The following is a 16,014-nucleotide window of genomic DNA, read 5'->3' as shown; positions in this document are numbered from 1 at the left end:
GAAAAATGAGGTTGAATATATGTCTAATGTTTGCATATGCGAAAAAACCTCAAAACCTCACCTAGCAGTTTTTGTTCATTGTGATTCCTCTGCCCAAGCAGGATGAATCCAGGATGAATATCTTTCAGATATTACATCACAGAACACTAGGCAAAGGTTTATTGGAAACTGTAGCAGATTTCAGAATATAATAGCTGAATATATCTTTATATACCAGTAATTAATATAGTTTAGGGAAAGAGCAATGATAAAACAGATTATTATAGCAACACAGACTTGTTAGGTACTACTGTGAAATTGGACTATAGACTCCAATTGTTACCAGTCAGAGTAGCTAGTCTTAATCATGTCTATGTTATGAAAAGAACAGATGTATTAATGTGTTGATATGGAGTTCAACATCATCAAGCTTATATTGGACAAATTGACTTGCCCCTTTTTGTAGCATCAAAGAAGGAATGGTATACTTCTCTCATGTTTCACTACATGAAGAACAGACGTCATGATGAAATAAACGGATCAGTTGAAATCCCTAAAGTGAAATAAGATTGCTAGACATTTGTGAAAGTGCACAATTTATACAATAATTTGTCTTTTGGTTGCTTGTGTGATAGTTATGGCAACTCCTGAGAAAACACTTTTTAATCTTCGTTGTGTAGTGGAGAGTTCTGAAAGTTCTGTAGTATAAACATTGTTTTTCTTCTGCAGATGTTATTTATTCAGTCAGATCCTTGAAACATCTTCACATAATTTTTAATTAGTTTAGTTGCTGTTGCTGTGATTTCTACATCAGCACTTTCCCTTCAGGCTTACTGTAGTGTTATTGGAGAAAAGACTGAAGGATTTTTGAATATTGCCTCTATTTCTTCTACCTGCTAAGTCAGTGATTGCAATCTTATTATTGAGCTGTTCTTTAACTTTATTTTTGAGTGCTATCCTGAATATCATCAGAAAGTGCTTAGATCTTCCTTGTTGGTTTTTTAACTGAATGTGGTATGATATTTTTCTTTTTTGTTCCTCAACGGTATACTCAAATTATATTATACATTTATTCCTCTTTGCTTGGCTCCTTTTGCAACTGCCACATTTTAGTTGAAATTTAATCAATCAGAGTTGAAGCTATGTGAAAGTATTTTCTGAGTCCTGAAATTAACCTGGCATTATTTATGCATGCTTATAGATTATATATATATATATATTTTTGGGGGAAAGTCAGCGCTGTATACTCTGATTTTAGTTTTAATTTCTGATGCTGCAAAAGCCTTGTATATTCATGAAAAAAAAAGTTAAATGGCAATTAACTCCTCTCCACTAATTTTTTGACATGACTTCCTGACCACAAGTAAATGTGTTCAACAGAAGAAAAGTACTTATATACATAGTTCAAACTGTTTTAACATTTATGTATAATCAGCAATGCTCTTATCACTTCTGTAGTATATCTTCTGGCTTCAGTTAAATAATGCCATCATCCGCCCCCCACACACATTACTGAGGATTCTTTGTACGGATTCTTATGACAAATGTAGACATCAACATTTGGCATCATGTCGAAGTGAAACTGTCCAAATTATTTTTAATGGTTTTTTTTTTCTGACTCTGAAATACAGCTATCAAATACAGCTAACCTGAAATGATCACTTAATAAATGGAATATGGGACCCACAGAATACTTGACAGATTAAACTAGAAACATGCAGTCAGTTTACTATTGTAGATTATAGGTTTGTCTTGCGCTATGCTAGGGGTTCAATAGTCTTTTTCCCCCTTTTAAAAAACTTACATTGTATATCTACTAAAAAGTAAAAAAGGATTTCAATTCAATCATTATTTCCTTTTGTGCTTCTGTTATTTTTTTTATTCATATTGCTGGTAGTTAAAATGGATTTTTCTGTACGTTCTAAAGTGTGTGAGTTTGTGTGTACACACACACACACACATATTTTGCAGACATTTAAGTCCTTAAAATGCAGAATAATTTTGTTGACAGTGGTGTATTGGGTAAGGCACTGACTACATATCAGGAGACAGCGAGTTCTAGTCCTGCCTTAGGCAGAAAGCCAACTGGCTGATCTTAGAACAATCCCTCTCTCAGCCTTAGGAAGGAAAACTACTTTTCAAAAACCCTGCCAAGAAAACTACATGGACTTGTTAAGACAATCAGTAGGAGTCAAAAACTAATTAGCAATAGCAATAGCAGTTAGACTTATATACCGCTTCATAGGGCTTTCAGCCCTCTCTAAGCGGTTTACAGAGTCAGCATATCGCCCCCACAATTTGGGTCCTCATTTCACCCACCTCGGAAGGATGGAAGGCTGAGTCAACCTTGAGCCGGTGAGATTTGAACTGCTGAACTGCAGATAACAGTCAGCTGAAGTGGCCTGCAGTACTGCACCCTAACCACTGCGCCACCTCGGCTCTTGATTCAAAGGCACATGCACACAAACACAATTCCTTATGAATTGGTGTGAGAATGATACACAGGTAGTCCTTGACTTACAACAGTTCATTTAGTGATAGTTCAAAATTACAACAGCACTGAAAAATGTGACTTATCAATTTTCACATTTGTGACCAGAGATTTCCCCATAGTCATGTGATCAAAATTCAGAGGCTTGGCAATTCTCATGTTTATGACAGCTGCAGTGTCCTGGAGTCATGTGATCCCCTTTTGCGACCCACTGGCAAGCTAAGTCAGTGGGAAAGGTAGATTCATTTAATAACTGTGTTGCTAACAACTCCAATGACTCACTTAACAACTGGCAAGAAAGGTAGTAAAATGGGTCAAACTCACTTAAATGTTTCATTTAACAGAAATTTTGGGCTAAACTGTAGTCATAAACTGATGACTACCTGTAGTAACCCCATTATGTACTGATCAACAGTCTGCTGCCATATTTTTCAGTCACTAAAACTTGTGCAAATCTTTTTGACACTCAGGAAAATGCAGCAACAAACATAATTATGCAAAAACATTTCTAATTAATTGCTTCATTATTGGTAGTTGAAGCAAATCTTTGAAGACGAAGTATTTTCAGTGAGAGTAGAATCCCTTCCACAACAGGGATGGATTGCAATCCAAGGGACTTTCTTATGATCTACAGTATGTTTCTATTTAAGTAAGTAACTTAAAATTGTTCAATTATGGAGCCTAGAAGAACTTTAAATAAGTAGCCATTTCCATATACAATGGGATGGGGTGTTTTGTGACCTAATTGTTATGATATTGTTATTTAATTTGTGGTGTTTTCTCCCAGTATGGCCATTTAAAAAAACTTATGATTACAAAATTAATTATAATTCTTGTAAACTGTTCACAAGAATTGTGAAGAAGTCAAAGGCTGTAGAAAATACAAATAATGAACTATTGTAAAGCCAAATGCCTTGCCTTTGCCTTCATTCGTGTAAAACCAAAGTCATATTTCTGCTGTTCCCTCAGATAACATCTCAGCATAGTTGAAACATCTGTTTTTATAAACGTATTTATAAAACCTCATCCCAAAGCCCAGAGGTTACATTTGTATGTTGACACAATAGTACAAAACAGATCTTTGTGAGACAGCATGAGCTAAGATGGTCAGGTTGTGACTGCAGATAATGCAGACTTGCTCACTTCATTGGATTGGGTTAATCCTCGGTTCCACTACAAAACCGCGTTCAACTAAAGCGTGCTCGACGAAACCGCGTAGCTGATGTCATCACAGCGTGATGAAAAAAGCACACTGCGAACGCTAAAGCTAAAATTAACCCCTAAACCTAACCCCCCTAAACCTAATCCTAAACCTAACCCTAAACCTAACCCTTAACCTAACCCTAAACCTAACGCTAACCCTTAACCTAACCCTAACCCTAAACCTAACCCTAACCCTAACCCTTACCTTAACGTGAATCGGCTTGCTTTCAAAGCGCTATTTAAAGCGCCCTTTTTTCTCTGCGGTCGCTGTTGTCGCCCTGCTGATGACGTCAGCGACGCGGTTTAATCGGGCGCGCTTTAGTGGAGCGCGGTTTTGTCGTGCCACGTAATCCTCATGAGAGCAGAGTCAATTTGTCTAAAATATTTATGGAAGATGCTTCATCAAATACATTAGCAATATAGTATTATTTTCTAGCAAGAACACTGTAGAACAGGAGTGTCAAACTCAAGGCTTCTGGGCCGATCCAACCTGTGGGGTGCTTACATCTGGCCTGGAAATAGCAAAGTCCCATTGTGCCTCTGGCAGTGGGCCATGCGAGGCCCCTGTGCCCTGGCAGCCTCCTCCAATACTATGCCATACAAAACAGCCCCATTTGGGCCGCCAGGGTGCTGCAGGAAGTGTCGGTCCCTTCTCCCCCTCTCTCCCCAGATGGCCTTCAGAGGAGAACTACAGTGCCGATCCGGCCCTTGAAGAAATCCAGTTTGACACCCCTGCTGTAGAGCATAAAGATACAGTTGCATTTTTGAAAAGTGTACAAGATGGATAGGGAAATCAAATTCTGTAAAGAAGTACAAGACAAAAATAAAAAACCAACAGAGGTAGAAATAAAAACTGATACATTACAGAATGGACTTGGGCATTTGGCAGTATTTTTGGTATTAGTTTGCCATATGGTGTAATGATAGAGTATTATTCCTTAAATAAAAACTACCTACAAACAGGCATTCTTTGACCTACAATGGCAACTGAGACTGCTATCAGTTAGTGATATGGTCATAAATAGCAATAGCAATAGCAGTTAGACTTATATACCACTTCATAGGGCTTTCAGGCCTCTCTAAGCGGTTTACAGAGTCAGCATATCGCCCCCACAGTCTGGGTCCTCATTTAACCCACCTCGGAAGGATGGAAGGCTGAGTCAACCTTGAGCCGGTGAGATTCGAACCGCTGAACTGCAGATAACAGTCAGCTGAAGTGGCCTGCAGTACTGCACCCTAACCACTGCGCCACCTCGGCTCATAAAGCACAGCTATCCCTGCAGTCTCAGCTGCCATTGTAACTGATTATCAGAGTTGTTAAATAAGGCAATCCCTCAGGCTTCCTACAACCAAAGTCAGTGGAGAAACTGGTGGGAAGTTAAGAGTCCCAGGTCTGCAGGCAAATAAATAGTTACTACTGGGTGGGGAGAGGGAGTGAAGTTGGGCGGGAGTGTGTGCAAGAGGCGCGGTGCAAAGGAGTGCGCAAGAGAAGCTGAGAGTATACAAGAGTTGTGGGTCAAGTGTTCAAGTAGGTTGGGGAAGGGTGTACAAGAGGCATCCCACAGGTTTGGAAAGTCCAGGTTGGATAAATGTGCAGGGATGTGTGAGTGGCTGGCACACTAACGGAGGGACTGGTGTGTGTGTGTGTGTGTGTGTGTGTGTGTGTGTGTGTGTGTGTGTAGGGGGAATAGACATCTAACCTTCCCTGCTGGTTTCCATATCCATATTGCCTTTCTGAGGAAGCCAACAATGGAAAGTTGCAAATGGAGGTCAGCCAATGGACTGTTGGGATGGCCAGAATTCTGAGAATCAGTTGTTAGCCATCATTTGTTCAACACTATTTTAATGGTCACTGGTCATAGGTCAAGAACTATGTTACTTGTTGATAGTAATTTACAAGCTCAAGCATAAAGTGTTTGCCTAATAGCAATAAGAAAATCATGTGAATATATACTAAAGTTCTCATTAAGCAAATGTCTAAAATCTGATTGGTGCTTAATATTCTCAACTCCTAGATTATTATTATTTTTTGTTTAATTACCTTTAGGTTGCCAACATTTCTAAAAGTATGTATTCAAGCATCATTTGTCTTTCTCTGGAAGAGTAGATTATTTCAGTATTTCCAAAAACGCAAAGTTTTATTAAAGTTAAAAAGTACCATGTACAACCAATTAGTAATAGTATATTTGTTATATTTTAGGCTAAGTAACACGATGGCTAAAGGAACTGATCATGAGATGAGGAATCTTTCATCTCCAGCCTCACAATCTCTCAATGATGAAAGTAAGTGGTATGTCCCTGGATTTCCCTTGGTTTTATCTAATGGAACTTTTATATATACGCAGTGTGACATACAGTAGTTTATATAAAAATATTTATGTAACTTGTTTAAGAAACTTCGTGTAAATTAAATATTGACCAGAGAAGAAAAATAATTTAAGCTACAGTGATTAAACAAGTGACTCATCATACAGATAAATTTATTTGAATTTACTGGGTTTGTAAAGATTAGAGTTTTTTGAGTATTGAGTATTAAGAGTATTTATTTATAGTTGGTTTATACATCCCCCGCATCTAAAAAATAGTAATTCCGGGCAGTAAACACATGATTAAAGCCAGTAAAACAAAAGGAATAAGTAACAACAATAGTAAACATAGACACAATTACGGCACTCAGAATCCAGCCACAGTTATGTGAGAAAGCTGCAATGATGAGTTTACACAACCCAGCATCCAGATTTTCAAGGCTTTACAAAACACCAACAGGGTTGAGTATTACCACTATTAATCTCACGTTTCTTTCTAATCTAGAAGGTATTATCCCATAGTATTTAATTTTCAAAATTACTGTCTTAAGCAAATAATAGTAAGCCCACTGGCTGTTTCTGAACCATAAAATTAACAAAAGGAGTATGGGGATATCAGCAATTTAAAACTAAAATATGACCTTATTCCCTATTTCCTATTTAGTATTTTTATTGGGTACCTACTTGTATCTAGGTATATATATATAGTGCTGTATGTTTTCTAATCCTGAGATAGGTGAACAATTATTGTGGTCTATATTTAATTTAATTTAATTTTAGTTCCTCATACTTATTAGGCAGGACAAAGGAAAGAATCACAGTGATTTTAGAGTGAGCTGATATAAAAATTAATAAAATTGGTGAGCCCATTTCATTTTCTAAAAAGAAAGAATAAACACAACTCGTGCATTTAAAAGTCTTAGCAAAGAAGAATTCATCCATCAAATTACTGTCCTAAAGTCCTTTGTATCCCAGATATATTTAGTTCAGTGTTATAATACATATATTTACTTGTATTGAAGCATATTGAATTCTTATTCACTAACCAACTTTACTTTATAGTTGCAATATATAGCAATGAATGTACAGAATATTAAGGATGGACAGATTTTTGCATTTGTCTTTTAAACAGTATACCTTTAGTTCTTTCGGAGTAGCTAAAATGAATGGTGTTTATGAACTATTTTGAATTCATTTTCTTGGCTGATTGAGTGAAATTGAATGCACACTTCATTTTCAAGGTAATAAAGTTGCTCTTTGGGTATTCAGAAACTATAAGCTATACTTACTGATAGGCTTCATCTTGTGATCACTATTTTCCTTTTCTCATGCCACCTAATGATTTTATATATTACTGTTTTATGCAAATGTAGTATTTCCTTCTCCATCATGCTATTTAACTCCTTGGCTTTTGAATATATGAAGTATCAACATTTTTTATTTCTAACCTCTAAATTCCTGCAAATCCTTCTAAATCCTTTTGAATGAGTTTGCTTTGTTTTGGGTTACTCATTTATTTGAAGTGACCAAATTTACACTGACCTTGTTTTAATTATTCCATTGTGTCTGATTCTCTGAGACTGCCTGGACAAGTCCTTACAGTTTTCTAGCAAGGTGTTTCATAAGTGGTTTCCCATTGCTTCCTTCCTATGGACCCTATACACCCTATATTGCAGTGTTTCCCAAACTTGACAACTTGAAGATGTCCAGATTTCAACTCCCAGAATTCCCCAGCCAGCATTCGCTTCATCCCTTTGGAATGAACTACCCCCAGAGATCCGGACCTCACCCACTCTCATGGCCTTCAGAAAAGCTGTTAAAACCTGGCTTTTCCAGCAGGCCTGGGGCTGTTGACCTCATTGTTGAGGTCCAGCCCCGATGAAACGAATGTATTTGTGTCGTTTTAACTTGTCTTATTTTATTTTTATTTTCTTTCTTTTCTCTTCTGTAAGCTGCCCCGAGTCCTTCGGGATTGGGCAGCCTATAAATAAAATTAAACTTACAAACTTACTATGGCTAAGAGAAAGTGACTATCCCAAGGCCACTCAACTGGCTTCATGGCCAAAGTGGACTAGAATTCACGGTCCCCTAGTTCCTAGCCAGATGCCTTCACCATTACACCAAATTGAATATATAAGTGCAAATAATATTTGTTATTCCACTTTAAATGTGTTTCCTCTGGTTTGCTTTTTCAGTTTATTCTATAAACTGTTACTCGGTTATTCTATAACAAGATAGAAAAATTTAATTTTATTTTTTTCCCCCTCACACCCTTTTTTCACTCCCCCGGATAAAAATTAATCATGGTTATGCTCTCTTTTCATGCAATTTGGCATTGTTCTTCAGAATATAACATTTTCCCGTCTTAGCAATCAGGCTAAATGTTTAAAACAGATGTAAAGCAAGGCAATAAACTAAGATGTGATTCTCCCTAAGTGGAAGGAAACTGCCACTTGCAACAGCTTAGTTACATTTAACAATTGAACACAGTAGGGGTGTTAAATAGGTAGCACAAATTCTAATATTTTGCTATTTAAAATGAACATTTCCTTGTTTCTGTATGAATATTCTATAAACGTATATCTTTGATGCATTATAGTAAAAGTAAGATAATGTTTTTCTTCTAAAATATTGATTCGGTGGTAATTTGAAACCCAATAAATGTGGGTGTTTCCATTGCCAAGAAAGCAGTTAAAGGCCACATTTTCAGGAGAATTAACTTTGCCTATAAAGAAATAGCACTTTTAAAACAGACCGCTGTTTATGTACATTGACATTTCCCTTAAACATTATTCTTAAAAATAACGAGTACCATCCAATTTGCAATCAGTTCCAGTCCCAAAATGACTAGTAATAAATGCAGATCTGTTTGTCCTAAAAAAAAAAAAAACTAATTGAGGCTTCTGCACTGACGAGATTTAATCTCATGGCCTAAATTTATGATTTTAAGTTTACAGTAAGTTGTTTCTTTCTATAATCTCTTCAAGAGTTAATTATGCCGTCATCAAACAAATGTACCAAATGAAATGCTCCAAGTAAAACGTAAATTATAAGAAAGGATATGTTAGTTACCAAAATTATTCAGTGTCAATCTTTCTGCAGAATGAAAGTATCTACTGTATAGCATTAAAAGATCAATAATATATAACATTTTTATTTTTATTTTTTTGCTAGCCAGCCGAGTGTCCGTTTTATCTCATGGGTCTTAAGAAAGTCCTTCAATATATAACATTTTTAATAACTGTTTCAGCTGCTTTTTCCCCTCCCAGCTCTCCTCACTATGGAAATAATGATTTCTGCATAAATATAGAGAGCATTCAGCCATAGCCAATAGTTGTTGTCCATTTGGCCAGGTTTGAATATTCTTAACGATATATGCTTAAGCAACAACCTTCAAACATCTTGGAGAACATAACCTTTTATGTGCATAATGCGTTTCTAAGGGCTTAGTATCTCATTTATATCTGGAGGGCAGTGATATTACACTAAGTCATAATGTCAGCGTAAAACAATTCAAAGCAGCATTTATATTTCCTAAATAAGTACATAACGCGTTTTGAGTACATTTCTCTATCTAAGGCCACAGATAGTCCTTGCTTAATGATGGTTGCATAGTAACCATTCAAAGTTATGACAGGCCACCTAAAAGCTGCTTATGACACCGTTCCAAACTTCTGACGACTGCACACATCACATTTCAGGTACTTGTCAGCTAGCTCACTTTTTATGGAGGGTTACAGCATTCCATGATCATATGAGTATGATTTATGACATTTTTTTGCCAGTTTCCAGCCTTATTTGGCTGGTTTCCAATAAAAAAAATGCCCAGCGGGATACATTGATTTGTATTTAACAACCACCTGTTAGCAACTACCATATTCACTTGACCATGGTGTTTAACAACTGGAGCAAAAAAATAATAATAATCAGGTTCAGTCTGTGCATGCAGTCTGTGGATTGATTTACAATGAATATTCTGGGTTCCACTATAGTAATAAATGAAGGACTATCTGTATATTTGGTTGCCAAAGAGAAGCAGAGAAGAGACTATTTTCTGAAATAAGGGAGGAGGACTTCTTCCCTTGTTTGTTTTTATTAGGAAGTAATCTGATGTCTACAACTATTCAGGAACACTATATATATATATAATTTTAGTATGTAGTCTGAGTCTAAATATCTTAGATGCCACAGAATCTAGTCTAGGTCTTGTATCCCCCTATCCAATAGGAATTCTGGGTGACTTGAAAATCTGCACACTTTTACTACTACGTCTTTTGAATTTCATTATTTGCTTCTGTTATCCATGCATATTACTACTTTTAAAGTTCTAATCTATTAGTCCATTAATTTTCATGAGATGGTGTTATTTATATATTTTATAATACACAAAAACCACTACTTTCCTACCAGTGGTGGGTTGCTAATCCGTACCAGTTGGAACGGGGCCGGTGGCGTCCTCGTGCACACGTGCAGTTCAAACATGCGTCTTAGCGCCTGCACAATGCTCCAGCTGCTCACGGAGAATCGCGCAGGCGCTGTATGTGCCATCCAGCTGCTCGTGGAGAATCGCGCAGGCGCTATATGTGCCATGCACCTGCGTGGAAGCACAGAAGCCTTTAAAGACCGGTAAGGAGCGAGGGCAGGCGGGTGGGCCCTTCGGCGTTCCCGGAAGTTACTTACTTCCGGGTTCACCTACCAACCGGTCCGCGCGGACCGCCGTGGACTGGTTGAAACCCACCCCTGCTTCCTATTCTCAAAAGCAAGACTTCATTTTTTAGGTAGCTAAAAGTCCTGAGCTTTATTTATTTATTATAAAAATCATGTCATTTGAATAAAAACATCTTTACCTAGGGTGGTAACAGTCTTCCTAATATTGCTTATTGATTTCAGGTACCACGGGAAGCGAAGAACCCAGCAAATGCTTGCTCGCGGTTTCTGAGAGTGAAGTTGATTCAGCAACGTCGCTTGCCTTAGAAATGAAATATGCATTGGATCCCAACCGACAAATCAAGAAGAGAAACAAAGCCCTACAGGTGAGATTCAAAGACATCTGCGAGGCCCAGAATGAGCAAAGGGAAAAACAACTCTCTTTGTTACAGCAGGGTGACCCAAAGGAAGCCAAACCCATCTCTTACAGAGCAGCTTACCGAAAATACATGACCGTTCCTGCCCGGAGATCAATCCCTAATGTTACTAAAAGTACAGGAGTTCAGACTTCGCCTGAGCTGAAAAAGTGTTACCAGACCTTCCCTTTGGACCGGAAAAAGGGAAATATAATCAAAAGCATAGCTTCGGTGGACGCTTTCCCAAGTCAAAACAACGGATTCCTAATTGACGTTAAAGAGAAAGACAGCAAAATCTCAGGAGAGGCTCTTCAGTGCAGCAAGAAAGTCAGCGGATTTGTGACAGCTGAATTTATTTCACATACTAATGAACGCATCAACGCAATCGAGCTGCCTTCTAAGGACAACGGTTTGGAGACATGTATAAGTGCTGATTTGCACAGCTGTAGTAAAGAACCTCCTTCTCTACAAGAGTCTGCAGCTTCGGTTTTGGAAGAGCCTGATTACCAGCTGCATGACAAAGCAAAACACCACACTGGGCCACTGAGGTACGAGGAAGCTAATCCAGCCAGCCAAGGGAAAGTGTTCAAGACAGAAGTAGCTTCGGTCTATTTGCCTGCATCTGGTTCACACACCTCACTGGCTGACCAGCAGCATTCGGCAGCAACGGGGAATGACTGGTCCCTGTGTTCAGCCGAGGAGGAGGAAAGGAAAAGAACTCTGCATCTTAACGGTCTGCAGTCCCAAGCTGTAAGTACAGCTCAGGCCTGCCCCGCGCAGGCACCGTGCCAGTCTACCCAATGTCATGAACAGACCCTTCAGGTAAATGTTTCACCTATGGAAGGGAAACAGCCTTGTCAGACGGCAGTTGCTGTGAGTGAAGGATGTCAACAAATTGTGCCTCACACTGAAGTGGTAGATTTGAAAGCACAGTTACAGATGATGGAGAATCTGATCAGCTCCAGTCAGGAAACCATCAAGGTCTTGTTGGGTGTTATTCAGGAGTTGGAAAAAGGAGAGGCTCATAGAGAAGGGTAAGTTGAGTTTTATTTTAGTTTTTTTTAACATATGCAAGAATCTCATTTGGGGGGAAAAAATCACCTGCATGGATTCTGCTGAACAATTTACATGTTTCTGTTTACTCAGAAGATGTTAGAATTGCTCAAAAAGCAGGTGCAACATATGTGTCAGCCTTTCTTTATTAACATGGATTACTTTAATGCGTAATGATTCTTGACTCGCAGTACTTGAAAATTATAATTTAGCATATAACTTCACAGCAATGTATTAATGCTTTAAATCAGTGTTTCTCAACCTTGGCAACTTGAAGATGTCTGGACTTCAACTCCCAGAATTCCCCAGCCAGCATTCGCTGGCTGGGGAATTCTGGGAGTTGAAGTCCAGACATCTTCAAGTTGCCAAGGTTGAGAAACACAGCTTTAAATGACCTTTCTATTTCATTGTGTCTCTAATGACCCTTACAATATATGTGCTTTAGTACAAAGATACTCCTAAAACAATACGCTTCTGGTAACAGAACTGCTTTCAAAGAATATTAAAATTAAAATATATTGCTTATATATATATATTTGTCATAAAACAAAGGGTCACGTTAAAGCTAATAATATCTGCTATATGATTACCCAAGAACTCTTTCATTAATTATTCAAAACTAGAATAGACTAGGAGGCAATAGAAAACTTTGTTTGGAATGCTGAAACCGCCCCAAAAAAGAGCATTAGTTCATAAAAATGACGTGCAGAATATATTGTTCTGCGTTCTATATATATATATTTTTAAAGCATCACTCACAACCTACTTAACAAAAACAGCTATTTACTCAGACTTGGATAATTATGTCTTTATTTGATAATTGCAACTTCTGTTCTTTGGCATCTGACTTACCCTTCTAAAAGATATAATGCCCGTATTTCCTAGTTAATTCAGTGATTGTATTCTAACAAATGCAACTTTATGTCTCCAACTTCCTGTTTTGTGTAGCTCATGCTTCCCCTCGCCTCAGTAAATGTTCCCTCTTTGATTTCTTTCATCATACCAAAATTACTAATATGGGCCTTTTTCATTTGTGACTTCAGAAGTTGCTTTTTATCCAAAACAAGCTACTGATTAATGCATGTTAAGGATGCAAGAATTATAAACATGGTAATTGTTCTATGTAATAATGTTTGCTTAGCCAAAATGATTTACAACACATTTCAATTTAAACCATATGTCATAAGGACAGGCTGTACATTTCCAGTACAGCAGAATGGTTTTCAATGTTTTTAGATTTAACTGATCATTTATTTTGTGCATGCTCTTTGACATCTAATGGCACAATTCAACCCTTTAACAACGTATTTTCCCCAAAATAAGACAGGGTCTTATTTTCTTTTTACCCACAAAATATGGCTTGGGTCTTATTATGAGGGGAGGGTTTATTGTTTTGGGGTTTCCGGGCAGCTGCTCTCTTGCAAGCGGGCTACCAAAGAGTCGGGCACAGCCTCATGGGCAAATGGCTGTGTTGTGCTGTCGCAGGTGCGCACCACAACAGCCATGAAGAGACCATGCTCACAAGCAGCCGCCTGGCAAACCCCCTTTCCAGCCAGGCAGAGTGCCATTCACCGACCTAGGGGTATCGCCAAGCCGCGTGAGCGCCTGTTCATCACTGCCCGGCTCCCGCGGCTTGGCACCTTCGAAATGGCACTCTGCACGGCTGCAGAGGGGGGTTGCGCGAGCAGCTTTTCCAGTCTCACTCATGCGCCTCCCAGCCTCACAATGCCCTGGCCCAGCTCTCCCTGCAGAGCCAGAGCACCTCCGCTGCCGCCACCATCCCAGCATGGCTTTTTCAGCGGCTTCCAAACTGAGTCTTCCAGCAGTGGCCACTCTAGGTGCACGCTCTACAGTTGTACGCTCTTCCGGCAGCTGGCCCACAACCATAGAGCCACCAGAGCGGCCACTACTGGAAGACTTGGCTTGGAAGCCGCCAAAAAAGCCATTCTGGGATGGCAGTGGCAGCGGAGGTGCTCTGGCTCTGCAGGGAGAGCTGGGCCAGGGCATCGTGAGGCTGGAAGGCGCAAGAGCAGAACAGCTGTTCGCGTAATCCCTCTCTCCAGTCATGCAGAGCGCCATTCAATGGCATTTGGAAGGCGCTAAGCCACGGGAGCCGGGAGGCAGCGAACGGGCGCTCACGTGGCTTGGCGATACCCCTAGGTCAGTGAATGGTGCTGTGCCCGGCTGGAAAGGGGGTTTGCCGAGTGGCTGCTTGTGAGCATGGTTGCTTCATGGCTGTTGTGCTGCGCTGCTGCAACAGCTCAACACAACTGTTCTCCCCTGAGGCTGTGCCCGGCTCTTTGGGAGCCCACTCGCAAGAGAGCAGCCGCCCGGCAACCCCCCTCTTCAGCTGGGCACAGCGCTGCTCACCAACCTAGCGGTATCCCAAAGGCACCAAGCAATGTGATCACCTTTGCCTCCCCCCAGTTCCCGCTGCTTGGCACCTTTGGGATACCGCTAGGTTGGTGAGAGGCGCTCTGCCTGGCCGGAGGTGGGGGGTTGTCCAGGAGGCTTATTTGCGGGGGAGGGCTTATATTTTTGCCCACCAGAAAAATGTGGCATGGCCTTATTATCAGGACATGTCGTATTTTCGGGAAAACACGGTATGTTTATTGAAACTCTAAGCTTTTCATATCTGTATTTCCATTATATCATGGCATTAATGTTTGTTGCCTCAGAAAGGCTGAATGTGGGAGAAAATATAAGTATGGCACTGAAGAGGCCCTGTGGCTTGTGACTATCAAAGCAATGTTGACCTACTAGCAGAGATCCTATGGCTGATGAGTTAGATTGATTTCAGGATTTAAATTACAAACATGCAAAGTTAATAGTTTTGTGCATATTTTTTCAGGATGTAATCAGGAAACTACTGATTGCAACAGTACAACCCAATTGGCATATATAAATAAGGATTTAGAACTTCCTGTAGTATTTCTTCCTTTCTCTTCTTGATGGAAAATAAATAGTGAAATCTTAAAACTAACCTGTAAAAAAGGACTAAGATTCAGAATACACAGTTTAACATATAAAATGTAGCCTAACCAGACTTATTAATTGTTAGTATTTAATTAGCAGTTTCTACTTCTTAAAGATGCTTGTAGTGAGGGAAGCATTATTTCTATTTCACATGTATATTGGTTGTTGTTATTTCCAAACAGACCAATTCCTTTTGGATCAGACCCATTGCAAACTATCATTTAAAAGAAAGTTTTAGTATATCCCTGTTAAGTATGGAACTACATCCTTTGCCCTAATTGGGGGAAAAGGGGGCAATTGATCTTTATTTATAACTCACGGTAGAATACAAATTTGAGTTGGAAATGGTATTTGGTATTTATTCGATTTGTAAGCCGCCCTATTCCCCGAAGGGACTCAGGGCGGCTGAACAAAAAACAGGGGAAGGGGAAAAACAAATACAGAAAGTAAGACAAACAGGACAGTGATACAACAATTTTAAAAAACACAGCAAGCACAGCAAATTCGAGTGGGGGGGGGACTCAATCCCAGGCTTGCTGGGACAGCCAGGTCTTCACGGCCATCCGGAAGGCCCGAAGGGTGGAGAGGGTCCGAATCTCCACGGGGAGCTCGTTCCAAAGGGCCGGAGCAGCCACAGAGAAGGCCCTCCTCCGGGTGGTCGACAGCCGGCATTGGCCGGCAGATGGAATTCGGAGGAGGCCTAATCGGTGGGATCTAATGGGTCTATGGGAGGTAATTGGCAGGAGGCGGTCTCTCATTGGCATTGGGAATGCAGACCAGGGACCTAGAAACATAAGGACACTAGGACAGATAAACAGGAATGCCAATGATTCATAACCACGAAGTGTTATGTGTTGTCAGGGGTTCATAAATGTTTTCACCATTCATAGCTATGACTAGGCTGCCTCGTGAATAGAGGTTTAGAGTTCTTTTTTTTTTCTTT

General features: G+C 39.6%; 2 protein-coding genes across 5 annotated transcripts in view; one reads left to right on the top strand and one right to left on the bottom strand.

The window, feature by feature from the left end:
- The window catches only part of DOCK1 (dedicator of cytokinesis 1), a 457,702-nt gene that overhangs the window by 248,048 nt on the left and 193,640 nt on the right, over positions 1–16,014 (bottom strand). The window lies entirely within an intron of this gene.
- Positions 1–16,014, top strand: part of INSYN2A (inhibitory synaptic factor 2A) — a 59,998-nt gene that overhangs the window by 8,066 nt on the left and 35,918 nt on the right. For both annotated transcript variants that reach the window (XM_087725979.1, XM_014073038.2), the window contains exons 2-3: positions 5,874–5,956; positions 10,870–12,076. In XM_087725979.1, coding sequence (XP_087582105.1) covers positions 5,887–5,956; positions 10,870–12,076 — 1,277 coding nt within the window. In that variant the 5' untranslated portion in view covers positions 5,874–5,886. The remainder of the gene's footprint in view (positions 1–5,873; positions 5,957–10,869; positions 12,077–16,014) is intronic.

Source organism: Thamnophis sirtalis, unplaced genomic scaffold, assembly GCF_051295495.1.
Source record: "Thamnophis sirtalis isolate CommonGarterSnake01/CBP01778 unplaced genomic scaffold, rThaSir2_p1.2 scaffold_11, whole genome shotgun sequence".
Lineage (NCBI taxonomy): Eukaryota > Metazoa > Chordata > Lepidosauria > Squamata > Natricidae > Thamnophis > Thamnophis sirtalis.
This window is presented reverse-complemented; position numbering and strand designations above follow the sequence as displayed.